The sequence below is a fragment of the Solanum tuberosum genome, unplaced genomic scaffold, assembly GCF_000226075.1.
Source record: "Solanum tuberosum cultivar DM 1-3 516 R44 unplaced genomic scaffold, SolTub_3.0 scf00487, whole genome shotgun sequence".
Taxonomy (NCBI): Eukaryota; Viridiplantae; Streptophyta; class Magnoliopsida; order Solanales; family Solanaceae; genus Solanum; species Solanum tuberosum.
Genome location: NW_006239408.1, coordinates 193362 through 213736, shown reverse-complemented (window position 1 = coordinate 213736; position 20375 = coordinate 193362). Strand labels below are relative to the sequence as shown.

At 36.1% G+C, this 20375-nt stretch overlaps 1 protein-coding gene across 1 annotated transcript; it reads left to right on the top strand.

The window, feature by feature from the left end:
- On the top strand, window positions 1-18972 carry LOC102597827 (flowering time control protein FY). The gene is made up of 20 exons (XM_006364215.2): window positions 1-168; window positions 286-356; window positions 924-1544; window positions 2427-2518; window positions 4660-4728; window positions 5509-5613; window positions 6656-6751; window positions 6833-6915; window positions 7003-7074; window positions 7278-7375; window positions 7732-7791; window positions 7912-7972; window positions 8089-8176; window positions 9732-9795; window positions 10259-10337; window positions 11502-11591; window positions 14774-14859; window positions 15144-15631; window positions 16494-16730; window positions 18640-18972. The coding sequence occupies exons 3-20, from the start codon at window positions 971-973 to the stop codon at window positions 18757-18759; spliced, it is 2562 nt and encodes an 853-aa protein (XP_006364277.1). The 5' UTR covers window positions 1-168; window positions 286-356; window positions 924-970; the 3' UTR covers window positions 18760-18972.
- The last annotated feature ends 1403 nt before the right edge of the window (window positions 18973-20375 follow it).

Here is a 20375-nt window from a genome sequence, read left to right as displayed (position 1 = left end):
TTCATTTTCCATTGTCCAAATCTCCATTTACACGAAAAATGGACTCCAAAATAAGCCCACACTAAATTACCAAACCTATCCACTGCTACTACACCCTCGCCGTAGCTCTCTCCGGCGAATACATCGCGCTCACCTCGCCGTTGATCTCTCCGGCGAAGATTTTGCCTAGTGAGTTCCTCCGTTTCTTCCCTCTTTCACTATATACCTCTCTCCATTTCCTTCTTTTTTTAACTCCTGGTTTAAAAACCCTAAACCCTTTTTACTTCTTGCTGCCATCCATCGTAGCACTAGCTGAAGGCCCTTCTTACCGGAGTTCCGAGTACTGTGTTGCTGGTTCCTTCACGTTTCTGTAACTGGTACACCAGCTATTTTTTTTCCTGTTTATCTCTTATATTTGTGTAGCACTATATTCAAAGAATTTAGGTCGGCATAGCTTTTTAATTCAAATTTTAGTTTGTCATTGTTATGCGATATGATTGATTCCAGGGTTTCTTTCAGGATTTTCTTTAAGTGGTTCTCAGTTTCTTTATGGGAAGTTCATATTAAAAATTAGAAATTTATATTGAAAATCCGTGTCTTCTCATTAATATTATCCAGAGATTGCATTACAGTACAGTATGTGTGTTGTTGAAATGATTTTTTTGGGTGCTTTCTTAATTCTTGGAGCTCCCTCAATTAGATATGGAATGCAAGCTCTCTTGTTAGGTTTTTTGCATATTGAGATTTGAGCCAGTTGGTGTTTGAAGAAAATCAAAGGTTATTGTGTTTGCACGTGTGCCCATGAATGTAATTATTGATTATTTTTGATAGATTTACCTGTTTGTGTTTAGGTGGTTGTTAACTTCTTCAAATATGTATTGAATATCTATATCAGATACTTGGTCCGATTATTATTGTATATTAACTCGAGGCCATTGTCCTAGAACTCTGAATTTTGAATCCATAAATTTGAAATCTTGGATCCGCAACTATGATGGCGAGTGGTGATCCTCATCAGCACCAGCACCAGCACCCACCGCTGCCACAGCAACAATTCCAGCAACAACACCAGCAACAACCCCAGCAACAACACCAGCAACAACACCAGCAACAACACCAGCAACAACACCAGCAACAACACCAGCAACAACACCAGCAACAACACCAGCAACAACACCAGCAACAACACCAGCAACAACACCAGCAACAACACCAGCAACAACACCAGCAACAACACCAGCAACAACACCAGCAACAACACCAGCAACAACACCAGCAACAACACCAGCAACAACACCAGCAACAACACCAGCAACAACACCAGCAACAACACCAGCAACAACACCAGCAACAACACCAGCAACAACACCAGCAACAACACCAGCAACAACACCAGCAACAACACCAGCAACAGCACCAGCAACAACACCCTCCACATTTTGGAGAGTTTCCAAGGGGTCCACAACCTCTGCCAGGTCCACCTCCCATGATGCGGCAGCCATCTGCATCCTCCACTACTCTTAATGCTCAGCCACCTGGACCTCCTCCTCATCCTTCTTATGACGGTGTGTTACTTACTAATGTTTCATTTACTCTTTTACTTCTCATTATTGATTGATATGCTTTTCAGCAGAGCGTGCAGCTGCTTGTGAAAATCAAGAATCTAGTTGTTATCAAATTGTTTTATTGTAGGAAAAAATACCTAGCTACAACTTTTCTTCTTCTACTTCTTCTCTTTTATTTCTTTGATTTTAGTTATCAAACTGCTGCTGTGTAATTCATTAATCTGAAAAAAATATGGTTAGATACTGAAAGTTGGAAATTGACTGTAATTTTAATGGGAAAAAGGGAGAGTGAATATTAGTAGAAACTACCGGTCTGGAGAGGTGTCATTTGAACATACTATTTTGTTTTCTTTGGGAAAGACCTCTTTAGTCGTTATTTCATGTAGTTTCTATTTAGTTGGAGAAGAAAGAAGATTTTCAACTCACAGATATTCACGTTGAACTCTTATTACCATTTATCATTTTCATTTCATTTTATAAGAGGAAGCAAGATGAAAGGCAGAATGTTCTTTACCACAAAAAAAGAAGAAGATGAAAGACAGAATGTTGAAGCAAAAAGAAGGTTGATTCCTCATCACTTCTTTATTTCTTGTTATCAGATGCGGCGCCGAGAATAGATTGTCTCTTACCCACAAATTGACTGATAATGAGGCTATGACTGTCTCAGATTGTCAAATTCTCATAGAACCTACCTATTCTTGTTGCTTGGGTAGGTTTAGGTCCATAAAGTTGAAGAGAGGATGAACGTTACCCTTTTCCTTAGAGACTTCCATTTGCTTCGACGACACATAATTCACTTCACCTAATTTTTATTTTGATAAGTATTTACAGGACCTAATTACGATGTCTGCCAAAGTTTTATTCTTTTCCTTATATTTGCAGCTCATGCTGACAGTTTTGCTGCAAAGAGAATGAGAAAAATTGGCCAGAGAAGAGCAGTTGACTACACCAGTACAGTTGTAAGATATATGCAGGTAATAACTGTTGAATGTTGGCAATTACCCATAGACCTAGTTATGCAATGTGTTGCGGTAACTGTTCTTCCATATGTTACTACTATATAGATCAGCAAGGGGCTAGAGCCAGTAGCTGTTATCCTGCATCACTAAGAAAATTTACGTCAAGTGTGGGTTCATTTTCCTCTTTTCTTTATTTTAAGGGGGTTACAACCACAAGCTGTTGTCCCGTCACCATTAGGAAAAACTAGCAAAATTGCTTTTATTCAATATTAACCTTTCCCTGCCTTGAAATGTGTGTATAGTTAGCAATCAATGTGGGAAATAAACATTAAGGAATAGTTGGTAAGTGTTTATTCATCTGCATGCCACAACATTTTCACCAACATTATGGAAATCCTTTTACAGAGTTTGGTATAATCAAAGATAAAAACCTCCTATGGATAGTTTGGATGTCATTGCTCCATTGTCCATGAACATCATTTGTTTTCTTTTTCTTTTTTGATTCTTTTTGTACGCACCAGAACATTAGTTCCTGATACCCTTTTTTCCCTACAATTGTTACACATGAGAGAAGCTTGGGTCTAGACTCTCTTAAATGATCGTCTAACACAACTCAGCCATCCATTAGAATTGACAGTTAAATTTTGGCTTCTAATCTCAAGCTCAATTCCCCTTTAATCCTATATATCAGTCAATCAACTTTATTCAATTCCAATTTAGTTATCATCCTTAAAAGAAATATCTCCTTAATTAAAAAAAGAATCCTCTATATCCATTCCTTTCTATTTGGTACATTTCATTTCAATAATAAACATTTTTGTATTTTTAAGGCTAGTTAGGGTTTTAAAAAAATAGAGGTTCTTTGAATCTCACACTTATCCCTGCACTCATTTGCAAGTTATTTATCAGACCAGAAAAATAGTCTATTATGTCCTTTAATGTAACTGTGAGGACATACTGAGCTGTAATCTTGTTATTGACTGCTTTAAATCTCCCATTTATCTCTATGCTGACATACAAGTCTTTACCATATTAAAAAGACTAAATGCAAACACACATTTAATGCACGTGTAACTACTTTGACCAAGCCTTAATCTTATCTACTTGCTTGACTATTTGATCATTTGCTTTCATTGTGTTATGTTCTTAGTTAAATCCTTGTTGATTCCAAGAGATTGTGGATTTTAGGTCTACTTCATCCTATTTTAACTCCTTCAATTATCTTAGGTGTTGCACCTTCGGGATGAGGCACTTTGAGATTTATATAGTACATGTCAAGCAATCTCATACAACTTCCTTTTATTTCATCCTATATTGCACTTTCTATTAAACAATGATCATCTTGTATGACCGCACATCTATCTTAACATCAATATTTATGTGACACTCATTGTGGATATGTTGGGTCTTAAAGGCACATCAGTCATCCCATATAACATTGATGGTATAACAGTGATTATAAGGTACTAGCGTGCCTCTATGTTTAGTTCTATGGAACTCAGGCAACTGTAAAGTTTGCAGAACGATATGTAGGACTATACTTACCATACATTGCTCTTCTAATTGTTCTAGTAGAAAGACTAGTCTCAAGTCACAGTAAATATAGCCTGTACACTGGTTCATTAGTACTAGCTGTAAAGTAGCAGTAAGTATAGCTTGTATAGTGGTTAATTTGTCTAGCACTAACCATACACTCCAGGAATATTGCTAGAGCTCTGATTATCTTTCCAGAAGGCGATCTTGCTCAATCCCACATATTTTTTGAAGGAGTCCAACCTCTTCCTAATTCCAGTTCCACAAGAACCAAATAAGTGCTTTTGGTTTGCAGTAGCTAGCACCCATATGAGCTGTATTGATGTTCCGGTATATGTATACATCACTACACTCTTTGGTTGCCATAACTCTAGGTAACGAGGATAGAAAAAAAAGTGAGACAAAAATAAAAAGAGGAATAGAAGTTCTATAACCTTTTTTCATCTAAAAAAAAGGGAACAAAAATGAGATCAAGAAACCAAAGTCATCTTGATTGTTTTGTCCATTAGTAACTTCAATGTTTCTTTTTTTGGTGGGCTTGTCAACTTGGCAATGGTACTCATAATTCTTTTAACTTTTAAGATTATTTTGGTCCAAAGTTAAGAATCATCGCTTTTCTGCAGATCCGCATGTGGCAGCGCGATTCAAGGGATAGGACAGTGTTACAACCTAGCCCAGCAGCAGCAGTTGATGTCAGTTTACTCCACCTATGTATTGGTCTTTGATTCAGCAAAATTCAGTTTGTTTTAATGATCATATTTTTTTAATCTTTCATTACTGGTAAGAATGCATATCCTGGGTGAGAAATGTAAAGGGAATATATATATATATATATATATTTCCTTCAGTTCTTGGTTTGTATAAAATAGAACTTGCGAAGCTACCGTGAACCGCCATTGAAGTAGCAAGAGATAAAACATTGGCTGAAGTCCTGTAGGTTTCAAGCTTCTTATGTTGAAGCTCTTCAAACCCTTATTCTGTACTCACTAACATAGATGTTCAAACAATAAAGTGAAGTGTACTCCTGCTTCGTGAAGGTAGGGTGGTTGTTTCCGATAGACATTCGTCAATCTTGAGAGGATAGTTGACCTAAAATATCTGTAGTCCCAGAAGGTGATAATAGTTCAGTTTTACCTGCATGTAAGCAGTAAGCTAGTTATAGACTCTAAGAACATTCTAGAACCACCTAATGGACGAATTAATTGTGAATTTTGTACCATAGGTTTCCAAAAAAGTACCAAACTAATATGTTTAAAATTGAAGCCACAACTAAACATACTATTAAAATATATTGGCCTGAAGCCAGCAAACTAAATGCTAATGATTCTACATAGTGTGTGTAAGCTGGCCCAGAGTCCCAGACAATATTGTTTTAAAAGAAATGAAAAAAAAACAAGATTGTATCTTCTACTGATCTTATTCCTTTAAAGTCAACATGTGATCAGGATTTTTTTGATTGTTCATGGGTGCAGATATTGCCAGCAGTTGCCTATTTGGATAATCCATCCACAAGTTTTGCTGCTAAATTTGTTCATACATCTCTAAATAAAAACCGTTGTTCAATCAATTGTCTTGCGGTGAGTTGAAGAATTCTTCTTGGTTTCTATCTTTACGTTTGTGCTTTAGTTGTGTATATCTTTGGTTTTGTGTTCATACTCAATTGAATTACTGTGTCCAGAAGCACACATGCATCTTTGTACATGTGCCCTTGAGTTTGCATCTATTTAATACTCCCCCGTCCCTGTTTATGTGGCACTTTCTCCTTTTCACGATTTCCCAAAATGGTTGAGACTATTCAATTTCTATGCAACTGTCACTACTGTGAAGAGTTCAAGGTTGTTAAAATTTTAAGTTCAAATTTCGAGGTAAATATCTCTGCCAAACTAGCTTTTCCAGACTACTGTAATATGCTGTTCCTCCATAGCTAATATAATTTATAAGTCAAATTAACTTATTAAACTAAGTGTTCCATCAAACATCATCACATAAAAAGGAAATGGAGGGATTAGTTCTTTCCACTAATCACAAAAATAAAATGGAATGGAGGATACAACCTTAATGCTGAAGAATACAACCTTAGCAGTTCTGAAAAAAATGGAATGGGGGAAGTAATATTTAGTAGTACAATCGTCAATTATAGTATGTTCTTCGGAGCATTTAAATGCAACACATCTGAGTGTCTAAAATATTCACACAGTTGCAAGGCCTTGAATGAATGTATGAATCTGGAACCTTGAAACATGATTTTATTTGCTATCAAACTCTCTTCGGACGTTTTTGTTTTTCTCTGATAGTACTAGTTTTTCCTGGTAGAGCTCTTTGTATTCAGTTTTTTCTTACTAGCAATTCTTTGGAAATAAAATAATAAAAGGTGACATGGAAGGAGTCATCCTGTCAGATATTGTAGTTTAAAATCTTATACCCTCTTGGGTCTCTTTTATGTCATTGTCATTCTAATTACTGATGAAAGAAGTAAAGGGGATCCAGCTTGTGTTATGCCACAAGACGTAGAGCTAAAAATTTTCTGGGTCTCTCTTTTGGTTGTGTCACATCCTTTGTGTATCATATCTTTATATTTCTGTTCTCTTATTCAAACCTGCTCTCTTGGATTACGTGAAGTGGACTCCTAGTGGGCGGCGCCTTGTTACTGGATCTCAAAGTGGTGAATTCACACTATGGAATGGACAATCATTTAACTTTGAAATGATACTTCAGGTATGAAACTGGGGTTGTAATTTCAGATCTTAGTATGTGACAAGCAAATTAGATGGACAATGTAATGTATTTCATGTGCAGGCTCATGATCAAGCAGTCAGGTCAATGGTATGGAGCCACAATGATAACTGGATGGTCACTGGTGATGATGGGGGGACACTAAAGTAAATAAAATCTGCAGTTCACACTCTCATTCTCTATATTGTGTTTTTCTTTCTCTTTTGTGAATTTGCATCTATATCATGTAACAGGTATTGGCAAAACAATATGAATAATGTCAAAGCCCATAAGAATGCACATAAAGAATCAATACGAGAATTGAGGTAATTATTCTAAATGATGTGACTTGGTTTTGGGAATTATTATGTATTTCTTGGATTTTTTTATCTGTTTGGTTTTTGCTATCAGCACATTTGCATCATTAAATATATTTTTAGGGTATGCACGATCTAAATGTCAGTTGGTTCCCGTTCTCACGAAAAAAAATGTTAGTTGGTTACTGAGTCTTATGCTTGAATTTGAACAGCTTCTGTAGTACAGATTTAAAATTCTGCTCCTGCTCTGACGACACTACCGTTAAAATATGGGACTTCGCAAGGTGCCAAGAAGAGCGCTCATTATCTGGTAATGTTCCTCAAGCTGTTTACTATAAGAAGCTTGTTGATTCAAGTGAAATTAGTGATGGTTTGGCTGCATATCTGTGATCTATGTTAGGGCTATTTTGTTGTTTTTTCTAAATAATATGCAGGCTCCTATGTGTCAGTTGACACCCTGCCTTCCATTACTTCTTGCTGCTATGATAGTTGTTATGACATGTTTAGGCATGTTTCCAGCAGCGGTTTACTATGAAATGGAGAATTGGTTAAAAAATTTCACTGGCAATAGCTCTTCAATTTGCTATCAACACTTATTAATGTACTAGTTAACTTGAGCATGAGGTGACCTTAGAATAGTTTCTTATGTCACTTGAACTCAGGCAGGCCATGGTTGGGATGTGAAGAGTGTTGATTGGCACCCTACAAAGTCTCTATTAGTCTCAGGTATATGCTTTTTTCTTCTCTTCTTTTCTTAGAAATGTTTCGCTTAGTTTTGTTTTATGGTGGAAATGTTCCGGGTTTTTAGATTCACTCTTTGACACCTTGCTTTTGTCCCGCCCGCAGGTGGAAAAGATAATCTTGTTAAACTTTGGGATGCCAAGTCAGGAAAGGAGCTTTCGTCATTGTCAGTCAAAAACTGCTCTCTAAATCTGCAATGTTATTACTTCTATAAACTTAGGATTTTACCACTTAAGTTACAATTTTTTTAGCAATAACATGGATGCTGTTTGCGGTTTGCAGTCACGGACATAAGAATACCGTTCTCTGTGTAAAGTGGAATCAAAACGGTAACTGGGTCCTTACTGCTTCCAAGGATCAAATTATAAAGGTAGGCTGTTCCATGTCATACTTCTCCTAAAACCCACAAATCCTTTTTCCGATTTTGCTTGTAATGATCGTGTGGTGTAAATTTGTTGTTAATGACCAAATGATCTGATGTTTGTTTCACAAATTCATTAATTTGAAATTGCATGGCAATTGACAAAAGTGTACAACTACTTGTTGTGTGGTGTAAATTGTTGTTAATGACCAAATGATCTGATGTTTGTTTCACAAATTCATTAATTGAAATTGCATGGCAATTGACAAAAGTGTACAACTACTTGTTGTGTGGTGTAAATTGTTGTTAATGACCAAATGATCTGATGTTTGTTTCACAAATTCATTAATTTGAAATTGCATGGCAATTGACAAAAGTGTACAACTACTTGTTGTGTGGTGTAAATTGTTGTTAATGACCAAATGATCTGATGTTTGTTTCACAAATTCATTAATTGAAATTGCATGGCAATTGACAAAAGTGTACAACTACTTGTTGTGTGGTGTAAATTTGTTGTTAATGACCAAATGATCTGATGTTTGTTTCACAAATTCATTAATTGAAATTGCATGGCAATTGACAAAAGTGTACAACTACTTGTTGTGTGGTGTAAATTGTTGTTAATGACCAAATGATCTGATGTTTGTTTCACAAATTCATTAATTTGAAATTGCATGGCAATTGACAAAAGTGTACAACTACTTGTTGTGTGGTGTAAATTTGTTGTTAATGACCAAATGATCTGATGTTTGTTTCACAAATTCATTAATTGAAATTGCATGGCAATTGACAAAAGTGTACAACTACTTGTTCTGTCCTGTTGCTGTTTGTATGACATGGTTGGAGGTGGAATATGTCCATCAAGTTTGAAATACAATAAAATAATAATGATAGTAATATTTTAACTATTTGTTAATTTGACTATATGATATGTGATTGTTGTTATCTGAGGAAAGATGTCATTTTTTAATAGAATTGACAAAAACTAGATTTATGCTATCTTTTTTTACCCTTGACAAATGAAAAGCTTTCATTAATGATGCACAAAGATGATGTCAATAAGATTTAGAATATGGGTGAATAGAAAAACAGAGAAGGATAAACTTGAAGTTGCTTAGTTCAGTTGAAATGTGTGTTTTCGTTTCTGTTGAGTTGTACTTTTGAGCTTTATGAAGCTTTAGGGGAACATGTTCTAGTTTTGTGTTCTAGTTTTGTTAGGGGTTCAGTCAGGTTCGTTAAACTTGTAGCTGTGGGGTTTGAGATGCCTCGCTAAATTTCTTATTAGGGGGTTGGTAGCAACAAGATTGCAATTTTAGCTCGGTTTTAAGTTGCAACTGCTTCTTTACTGCAAGTGCATTTCTTCTTACCACTTCTCTGTTTCTGGTTGCAGTATTCATTTTTTTATTTAGTTAGAAATGAAGAACAAAGCCTATATACATATGAATTTTAATCAAAATACTAATGAAGGAATGCCTGCAAATAGTTTTGATGATTATTGTGTCAAGTAAAACATTTGTGTTCAATTGCTTGTCTTCTGTCCTCTTAACGTGCTGTTTCATTTCAGCTTTATGACATACGTGCTATGAAGGAGGTTGAGTCATTCCGAGGGCATCAGAAGGATGTGACATGTAATAATTACCTTCTTCTGTATGTGTGTGTATATATATCTTATGCAATGCACACAACACTAGCATGTTGTGTAATAGCCAGGTAATGGGTTTGGATGACTTGATAAAGAAAAATGAGCTTGGATGAAAATTTGCATTTCGTATGCTAGTATTATTCAGCAAATTTCTCCAAGGTACTATAAGAAAAAGAAATTTCAGACATGTTGATGAAAAAGTGGATAATACAAATGGAGGTAGTGGCTGAATTGTTAATTATAATGAAATTCAAAGTTAATCACTTTTAGCCTTTTCTACTATTTGTGTTGCAACAATAATTTTAATGCTTCTTTATTTTGTTTATTCAGATAATAAACACCCTTTTTTTCCACTTATTGTCTTGTTCCTCCACCATGCTTCCATGGTTAACTTTCATTTGTCTGTGATACTGGCTAATTAACTGTTTATATTCATGTAACCGTGACAGCACTGGCCTGGCATCCATTTCATGAAGAATATTTCGTCAGTGGAAGCTTTGATGGTTCAATATTTCATTGGCTTGTGGGGTAAGTTCCTTGAAACTTCTTTCACTATCAACTATAAATCATTGGTGCTACTTTCATCTCCTGCTCTTTCAAAATACCATTATATGACCTTGTTTAGGACATTAATCTTGATGTTTCTTATTTTTTTCAACTGTTAGCCATAGGAATAACAAGTCTTATCTGATGAAATAGACAGGATACCTAGCTATCGATTGAGGAAGTGTTGCTAATTGTTCTGTCATAACATTACCCTTTTATTTATATTCTTTTGCCACCATTTAATAAAATTGAAGTGTGGTACTCCTGCCACTTCTTTGGCTGGATTCAAGTTGGGATGATTGACAAAGGACAATTCAGGATGAATGCCATAGCTAGTAGCTTAGACTTATCAAGAAACTTATGGGATAAAAAGTCTAGGTTAAGAGTGAGTAAAAGTTGAAAATATGTACTTGCCCTTTTCTAAAAAAGAGAAAAATGTACTTAAACTAACTTGAATCAATTTTATGATCTTACTTATTTCGAATCTTTGTGAAATATTTCAACTGTTCTTGGCAACCAGAAGTTGGAGATAAGAGAGGGAACTTTGTTTCCACTTCTAATGCTCCTCTTAGCATGTATCTTTACTTCATCAAGCATTCTCAACTTAATAAAACCAAAACAGTGGGGATACATGGTTGTTGTATGTGAATCTGGTACTATGGTTATTGAGCAATTATCCTTTTCTCCTAGGAAGGTGTCAGTTCAATGCGATGAGTTCAGGATAGTTCTGGGAAAAATTATCTCCTTCCACTCAAATTCCTTTTTTATTTGCTTTTCCTGTAAGAGGGAGACTTGATTTTTTTTTGTCATATGCATTATTTGCCTTAGTTTTATTTTTTTTGAAAATGGTAATTGTTTCGAATAAAAACATTTTTTTTCCTTTCGCTTCAAATAAAAAATTTCTTTCTACCCAGTATTGACTAGTGCAGTAGCATCCTACAGTTTCTGTGATTGTGGGGAGTAAAAGAGCCCTCTGGACTACTTAGTCTGTCATCCAAACATGTGATGAGATAGTCCAGAATATGATTTCACTTACAAAATGAACCCAAAATTGAAACTTTTAATCAAATCAAATCCCCCTATCATCAGTGAATTGGGTAAGTTCTAATATTTTTTTCTCTCGTCTTTTTGATGCTCTACCCACAGGCATGAAGCACCTCAAGTAGAAATTACAAATGCACATGAAACTGGTGTTTGGGATCTTGCGTGGCACCCCATTGGCTATCTCCTTTGCAGGTTATACTGCATTTTCTTGAACTGCAGCTCTGTAGTTATGTGCCATTTATTACACTAGTACTGGTTTCCAGTTGCAGAAAACAATTTTCTAAAGTTGCAATTGTTAGAATTTTTCTCATAACTGGTGTGCTTTTCTTCTGTGCCTTGTCCCGTATTTGAATAATCTGGTCGATTCATCTTGGTTGTTGCTGGATATTCTTTTGAGGTTGTTCATTTTTTTGTTGCTTGGATCTATATGGTGCTGAATTTGCTGCTTTACCATGACAATATAAGCTGAAGCTGATTTCAAAAGCATGTTTAGTATTCATCCTGCAATTCTATGCCCCAGTAAGAACACAAAGCATTCCCGAAGTACTCCTTTTCCAATTTTCTTATAGAATAAGTTCTTCAAATTCTGTTTGATTTTGCTCTCTTCATTTTATTTTTTTTGAAACTGGTAACTCTGTGTGTGTGTATATTATATATCAAAAGAATCAAAACAGTATTTAGGTAGTACTGAAACCATATTTACATTAGAGCTCTCAAATTTTTCTGTCCTCTATCTATAATGAATCTAAAACATCAATGATAGAAACATTATTATTTTAGTAAATCTGATTAAACCAAAAACACAAAAGTAAGATGGGTTTCAACTTGATCTTTTGCACACCATTCTATATATTCTCTAAGCATCTGGAATTTCTCTCCTTCCAAATAGTCCACCAAATGCAGGTACGGACAATTCTCCATCTACTTGCATCCTTTGCCTGTAAGCCTGTTTCCTCCCAACTTTTTAGAACTTCTGTAACCTTTTCAGGAATAATTCAGGATATGCCTTTGAAATTTAAGATAATTCTCCATTATTGTGCTGTGAACTTACAATGTAGGAAGAAATGGTTAACTGTCTGCTGTTTCTTTACGCAAAAAACATCTTGAACACAATGGAATCCCTCTTCTCAACAGATTATCCAGTGTAAGGGCTGCTTCTTTAACTAGTAGCCACACAAAACAGACTACTTTGTGATGGACTTTAGTCTTCCAGGATGTGTTTCCATGCCCAATTGGTTATCTGTTGGATGGAGTGATTCATCATTTTGTAAGCTGCATTTGCCTAGAATAGTTTCCTTTCTACCATAATACATCTCCACCTGTCTGTAGCCCAAACTGCTCAATTGTACTAAAGAAATCAGCCACTCTTTGCAATTCCCAATCATTGATTTGTCTCCTGAAAATGATGCTCCATCCTTGAAGTGTCCTCATTTCTGCTATAGACCTTTGCTGATGAAGAACTAGTTGAAGATATCTGGAAAGGCCATTTCCAGATTGCTTACCACATGTCAATTGTCCTTCCAAAAGTTAATTGTAATCTTATAAGTTTATTCTTTCCACACGATGGCTATGGATTTAGATTGTCCTTCTCAGTTTGCCTTTTATCCACTCTAAGAAGTCTATCAGTCGATGGTCGTGGGGATTACAGCTTCTGCTGTACTAATTCTTTCTTGAATGTGAAGGTTTCTTTTGTGTGGGCTCTCAACTTTTCTTTATCCAGTAAATTCATGTTTCCATAAGAAGTCCGTTGCAGATTAAGTGGCAACATGTTTCCTAGCTCAAGTGGCAAAAGGTGGAGGATTTGTGGCTTAGGTCGCAGGTTCAAGCCCCACACCATGCAAAGCAAAGCCCGGTATTTAAGTGGAGAAGGGTAGAGGGGCGGGCCCATTATCCACCGAGTTTAGAAGGCTGTGATTGGTCCAAAGGGCGGGTCACAGACGGATTTCTCGGTTATCAAAAAAAAAAAAAAAGAAGTCCGTTGCAGATTTAAATCTTAGGGTAGATGGTTGTATCTATAGCTTTGTTGTGTGCTCAACTATGGCCCTCACTTAGTAGCTTCTTTTTTCATGTATGTTGGCTCTAACTCCCTTGTACAGAACTTATCAAGCATATATACAAATACAATTAGCGATAGCTTTATTATGTTGTGAAACATTTGAGGTACTTAATACTTATGCTGAAAGTAGTTGTCGGTAGATGTTAAAAAAGGTAGTAAGATATGTATAGTGGCTCATCAAAAGTAGTCAACTTTTTTGGATAAAGTATTTCATATGATTAAGGGTCATTCATCCCAAAGGAATCATTGCGCTGCCACCCCCCTCCACGTGACCCTGCCTCTGCCCTGGTCCCAGAGAACAATAAAAATTTACCTCTTTTTTTTTTGTGCGACTGTTTTCTATCAATTCCCTTGATATTGTCACCTACAGTTTTTCTATCAATAGCCAGTGATCAAGAAGATAATGCCGTAATGAAATGGGCGAGGCCATTTGTCATTAGAGAATGGAATTATTGTCTTGTGCATCACGAATTATGAATAAATGAACATTATCCATTTCCTTGTAAAAGGTGAAATTATGGTTTATGTTGGACACCATTTTTCTAGTATGGAATTGATGTTGAACTCCGATATGAAAGTGCATCACGAACTATTCATATAGCATCTGTTGCTGATATAGTTCATTATTAAAGGAATTCTCCTACATGAGTTCCTCCATTTTATTTTACATTGGTTGTACTGAAACCATATTTACAAAGGAAGAATACTGTCAGCTGTCCTTGCAAAATTCAAGGATTTCCATGATTGAAACAATATCTTCTATGTAAATCTGTTTACACCAAAAACAAAAAAAGTCTAATGCAATTACTTTTGATCTTCTGTATTGAATGGCTACTGTCCTCAAAACATTTTGAGTTCCTCTCTTTTCAGATTGTCCACCAGATGCAACTTGTGAGCTGGGACAATCCTCCATCTATCTATGTATAGATTTCGTCATTTCATTTGAACTTTTCTTGGGCAGGTGACTTTATGGGTGCTTACTTGCATTTTAGGCCTTGTTGTGTTTATGTTGATTCAAATCCTGCACAGCCTCCACAGGCTGGATTAAAAAATTTTCCCTCCCTCTCTATCTTCGTGTGTGTGTGTGCGAGGAATTGTGTGTTTTGTACTGTAAATTGTATGTCATTGCCTTCCAGTGGCTGGTTCTAGCTTTTCTTGCTTGTTATTTCGTTTCTTATCCTCTCTAGTACTGTGGATATCCTTAAACCTTCTCCACTAGGTACTATTCTGCCAACAGGAATAAAATTTCCATCAACATAAAGCGTATAACTGGAGTAACCTAAGCAGGTATAACTAATCAGTCTTTTTGCTGGTGCAGTGGCAGCAATGATCAGACAACAAAGTTCTGGTGCAGAAATAGGCCTGGGGACTCCGCTCGTGATAAATTCAATTTAGGACAGCAAGGTGCTTACTAATTCCTGTCCATGCAGTTGTTATTTTTATATTTTTTTTGCTATTGTTTTATTGTACTTCAGATTGTATACAAGTTTATTGTACATATATTTAGATAAGGGGGCCGTGGGCTTTGTAGACCAGGGCAAAAATCAGCTTGGTTTTAAAGAAATTTCTTGAAAGATTATCGTTTTTCTTTTCCATTGGCACCTAATAGTCTTAGTTAGACTATCACATTGAACTACCAAACTATAGTGCTTAAATAGCCTCAGCACAGGTATTTTGGTTGATTTCAGGTTTGGGTGATCAACACAATGTTCTTGGTCGCATGCCTGGTAATTTTCCAGGTCCTGAGCCCCCATCAACTCCTGGAGCATTTGCCTCTGGTATGTTACGAACTGACGGTACAATACCTGGAGTTGGAGCTGCAATGCCACTGTCTATTCCATCACTTGATTCATCTTCTCAAGGAGAACAGAAGACTTCAATGCCTTTAGGAGCTCCTCCTCTTCCTCCTGGTCCACATCCATCGCTTCTTGGAAGTAATCAGCAGCAAGCATATCAACAAAACATGCAGCAAGCTCAGCAGCAGCAGTCACTACCTCAACAAATGACTTCTCTTCCTTTGCAACCACCGAATTTGCCACAGCTACAGCCTCCACATATGCCTCTAATGCCACATCCTCATCTACCTCGGCCACCACATCAACTACAACCAGTAAACATGCCTGGCCTTCAATCTTCAATGCCAGGATCTGGACCCATCCAAGGAATGCCTCCGATGGTAAGTATCATATTTCTGCAGCTGTCTCCGTCTATTGCGCGTATCTTTCTTTTCTTCCTCTAGATGTGTCGTGACTTATCTTGATTGTCACCTTCTTGGTGCATCTCTAAGTATAATTCTCTTGCTAAACAAATGGAAATAAATTAGTGGTGTAAATTCATTTTTTGTTAAACGTATTCATACTGATGTGTATCTCTGCGTTTATGCTTGCTTATGCTGAATTCTGATTCTTCATTTGAACTCCCCCCTTGAGTGAAAGAACTTCATCTTTTCTGTAGTTGTTCCAGATTCAATTTGTGCAGTGTTTATAAAACTTTGATTCTATGAAATTTTTACTGTTATAAAACAGAGATGACCTTTTTGAAAGATTCCTGCTTAAGTAACTGATATTCTAGGTTAAGGCCATAAAATAATTTGAGTTAGTCACGCATTTGAATCAAGATGAGATTTGTAGCCAAATGGTATTCGAGAAGGCAGAGGATCCTCAGTTCAAGTCGTTGCCGTCTACCAACAAAATATGTTCATGTGCTTGGCTCAAGGGGAAAAAGCAGGTTTGCATGCGAGAGGGCAATGTCTGGCATAAAACACATTTAGGATGTGTCATGTCTCTAACAACTTAAGATTTTATACGAGACGGCTCACATTGTTCAACAGTATGCAAGTGATGCAGCATGCATGGATCTAATTTCACTAGGGTCTTCGCCTCTTCTTGAATAGAGCGGAGTTGGTAGCAGCGACAACTACTTTTGCATTGTGTCATAGTTGGTTGATTGATACAAAGTGCATTTGCTTTGAAGGAAATATATTGAGAGGATCAAGAGGTTATTTCAGCATCACCGATTGACTGTCTTCTTCTTTTCAGGGGATACAAGGTAACATGAATCAGATGGGCCCTCCAATGCCTCAAGGTCATTTTGTTGGCATGCCTCCTGGATCTGGACCGCAGGGCAATGTTCCCCCTGGTGGAATGCCAAATGGATTGCCAAACATGCAAGGCCCTCAAAATTCAGGAGGCAATCAGATGTTTCCACCAGTACGAGGCTTCAACAGGCCACAAGCTGGACAGATGCCGCTCATGCCTGGACTTAATCCTTATCAGGTGAATGGCATGTAAATACTTTAAGAGACCTGAGAGTGCATGGGTGATAATCTTTTGGCAGCTTATTCATTCTGTTAGGGATCCCCTTTTTGTTTGGATTCTTATTTTCAGTTACATGTATCTAACCTGTCAGTTACTAATTAGCTATTATTTGTTACATAGGTTTCCTATTTATTGTTGCGTTAAGTTGGGGTAGTTTTAGCTGGATTGAAAAGAGAAAGTTACAGTCTAAAACTTATTATTCTGAGCAACTTATCCAAAAATAAATTACGGTCCAATTGTTGTCAGTATTTTCTTAAGCTATTCTTGGAACAAGAATTCTACACTGCAACTTCAACTTATGCCAGAGAACTGCAGAATGTGTGAAAATGTGTTGAATCCAGTTCTACAAAAGGATTAAATGTGGTCAAGGAGTGTGAAGACAGGGAACTCTAGTGAGAGTAAGTCAACAATTTTCGGTCCAGTATATCAAAAGTGGTAGGATCTGCATGGGTGATACTAAATGTTCTTTACCGAAAGGAGAAGTTTGGTATCTATACATGTGAGCTTATGTTAGGGGCAAAATAAGAATGGGGTCTGATTGAATTTGGGGAAGATGACATTGTCTTCATAATTATTTTGCTCTTCTAGTAGTTTTTACTGATTGCTGGAAAAGTTAAATGTATTTTCTTTAGAAGGTGCTAGGAGTTATCAAATCTTGGCCATCACTGGGCTAGTTATGCATGAGGGTAAAGCTTGGGAGTTTATATGCACATATTTAAGTGATTAACTGAATATTCTTTTCAAGGTCATTTGTATACTTGTGTGAGAATAGTTGGATAGATGAATTAGCTCTATCTTTTCGACTTTTTGGATAGTATGAGGCTATGAACTACTGATTTAATTGTGCTTCTTCCAGCATTTTTGTATATTTTCAGTACCTCCTTGGTACTATTCATAATATTACCTTATCAAAAGAAGTTCTTTTTGAGGTCATTTTGTGTGCATGAATGCCGAATGTCCCTACTTTTCTGCGACATTTTCTCAATTAAATTTATATGGTAGATGTAGTTTTGATTTGTTTCTTCTTTCTCAAGGGGGTGGCCTTGGCTGTTGGGAGGTATTGGGGGTAGGCAGTGTGTTATTTTCTTAGGTGGAGGGGGAGAGGTTATTTTAGTGAGTAAAATGTCTTCGAATTCTGTGCAGTGCTTTGGTCTAGTGGTAAGAGTGAAATATGTGACAGGTAGGGGGTTGGATGTATGCGTTGAAACCTTCCCGCAGAACCCTGATATTTAAGTGGAGAAGGGTAGAAGGAGGTCCATTATCCTTCTATTTACAAATCGTGTGCCTACTGGCCGTCGGAGATTTTTCAATTATTAGAATAAAAATAATTTGCCTTCTCAAATTACCCTGTAAAGTGGAAAGGCTTCTAACCCATAGATTGTATTTACATGGGAGACAGGCAGTTAATGAGCACTTCTCTACAAGCTTTTTCTCTTCCTGCCAAAACTCAATTCATGAGATTGCCCATACTGAACCTGATCTGCCCATATTGTTCTTCAAACCAGCTGTTTTTTTTATTAGTTTGTGTCTTTCCTGTTCTCTGATTTTGTTAAGAGATATTTTTGTGAAGGAATTTTACCTACTGTGCATGTGAAATATTGGACCCAATGGAAGTGTACCTTTACAAGTTCCCAGCCTGGATAAATTATCTCTTCTTTTTTTCTTTTTTTAAAAATGTTTTTAGATCTTCTTAGTAATAGATCAGTGAGGTAATTTACTTTCTCGTCCTCGTATGTTTAACTGACTAATGAATATGAAATACCTTTGTTCTGATTTCTTTAACTTGAAAAATTTGCTGTTTTGGGCTGTTGAGTTAATTTCTTCAGTTCAATGACCCTTGTTTTTCTTTTTGTTTTTGCCTTAACAGCAATCTGGAAATCCAAACACACCACCTGGAATGCACATGCAGTCAAACTTTGGTCATCAATCTGGAATGCCTCCGCCACTGCCGCCAGGGCCTCCACCACATAATCAAGGACATCAATAGGCCATTGTTTATAGTTTCAAGCTTTGTTCAAATTCTATTCTCTGCACCAGTTTAATTGGCTAATTGATTTCTTTTGACAGACAGTCGGATACCATATCTGTATTTTCTTCAATGTATGTTTAGAGAAAAGTTATTGCACATCTAGGCATTCGGAATTAATATTTCGACAGCACTTCTATTTTTAAAGAATTCATAATGATTCTTGGTTTGTCATTTTCACACTTATTTTAGCAACGGGAATCCCTCGGTTAGGTACAAACGGAGTAAATTTCTTACTCTGAAAATATATTCATAGTTAATTCATCCGCCCAATGAGGAGACGTAAAACTTACCTCCAAAATACAAGGGAATATAGAGGGGAAGGAAGAAGATCATAATGTTCCTCTTGACATTAGTTAGTAGAAACCACCAAATACAGTTGTTGGCCTAGGCCCAAGTATTCAGTTGCACCTGGGTATATGGAAAATCCACCCCTATTAATTCAGGCTCTTTTTATCTTTCATTTCCAACTGAAGTGGAATTTGGGGAACTGTAATTTATTCATTCTTGGGAAGTGTTCTCCAATAGCAGCGTAGCTTAGTGGCGACACTCTTTCTACTAGTGTGCCACTGTCGAATCGAATAAAGAGGAAGGGGCTTATGACTTGCAAGAGTATATGCAATATCATTACCCTCTCTATAGCATTAATTAATTATAGAAGTCCTGCTCCAACTCTGTTTTAAAGTGATATATTCATTATTGAATTTTTAGTTGGATTCACTTATTTTTGGCTTGTAATTTTAGTAATCCAGCAGAGGAGACTATTCAAGTTCCAATTGAAACCTTGAATAAATCTGTTCATATTTTAGAGTATAAGATCTTCTTGCTTGGTCCAGTTATTCCATTAGAAGGTACTTCCAGTATGTAGAGTCAGCTCGGAGTGCTCCAACTCCCCCGACACAATGTCCCTGTCTCGGTTCCTTTTTTTTCGTTCAAGAGTTTATGGAAGTATGTCATTTAGACGAGCTACTCCTTCACCAATACTATAAGTATATCTTATTCGTTTTTAATGCACCCTTTTTCCTTTTTCAACAAATTTCACTACTTAAAAATCACTATTAAAATGTTTAACAGACTATTTCCGTATATGTTTTGATTGAATCAGTGATAAGAGAATTATTTTTTTAGTGCTTTCGCATGAAAAAAATTAGAAAGTTAATACACAAATTAATATTTTATTTGTTTGTTCAAATTTAATGAAATATATATTTCTTTCTTTTCAATTTATTTGTCTTATTTTGACTTAACACGGGATATAAGAAAGCAAAAAACTTTCAAACCTTGTAGTCTTGAACTAAAGATATGTCAAATGTACCAAAATGCTCTTTAATCTCATGAATTTAAACATGTCATGTGAAAAGTTGAAATTATAAATAATTGCTAAAATAGTAAAAAGAATAAGAAAAACTTTGTTTTAAACAGACTAAAGTTGAAACTAATAGAATACACTTTTCTAATTAATAATAGTATATTTAATTAGCATTGTGTCGTTAAATGTGTACAACTCATACTTGCTTTTGCACCTTTTATATTCTAAAAAAAATACTTATTTTTGATGTTTTAATTAACTTTACTAG

Bases quoted from the DNA above. Each gene is read 5' to 3' on its own strand.
- LOC102597827 (XM_006364215.2), top strand. From the start codon at position 971: ATGATGGCGAGTGGTGATCCTCATCAGCACCAGCACCAGCACCCACCG. The intron at 6,752-6,832 runs GTATGAAACTGG...TTTCATGTGCAG, and splicing joins ACTTTGAAATGATACTTCAG to GCTCATGATCAAGCAGTCAG. The intron at 9,796-10,258 runs GTAATAATTACC...TAACCGTGACAG, and splicing joins GCATCAGAAGGATGTGACAT to CACTGGCCTGGCATCCATTT.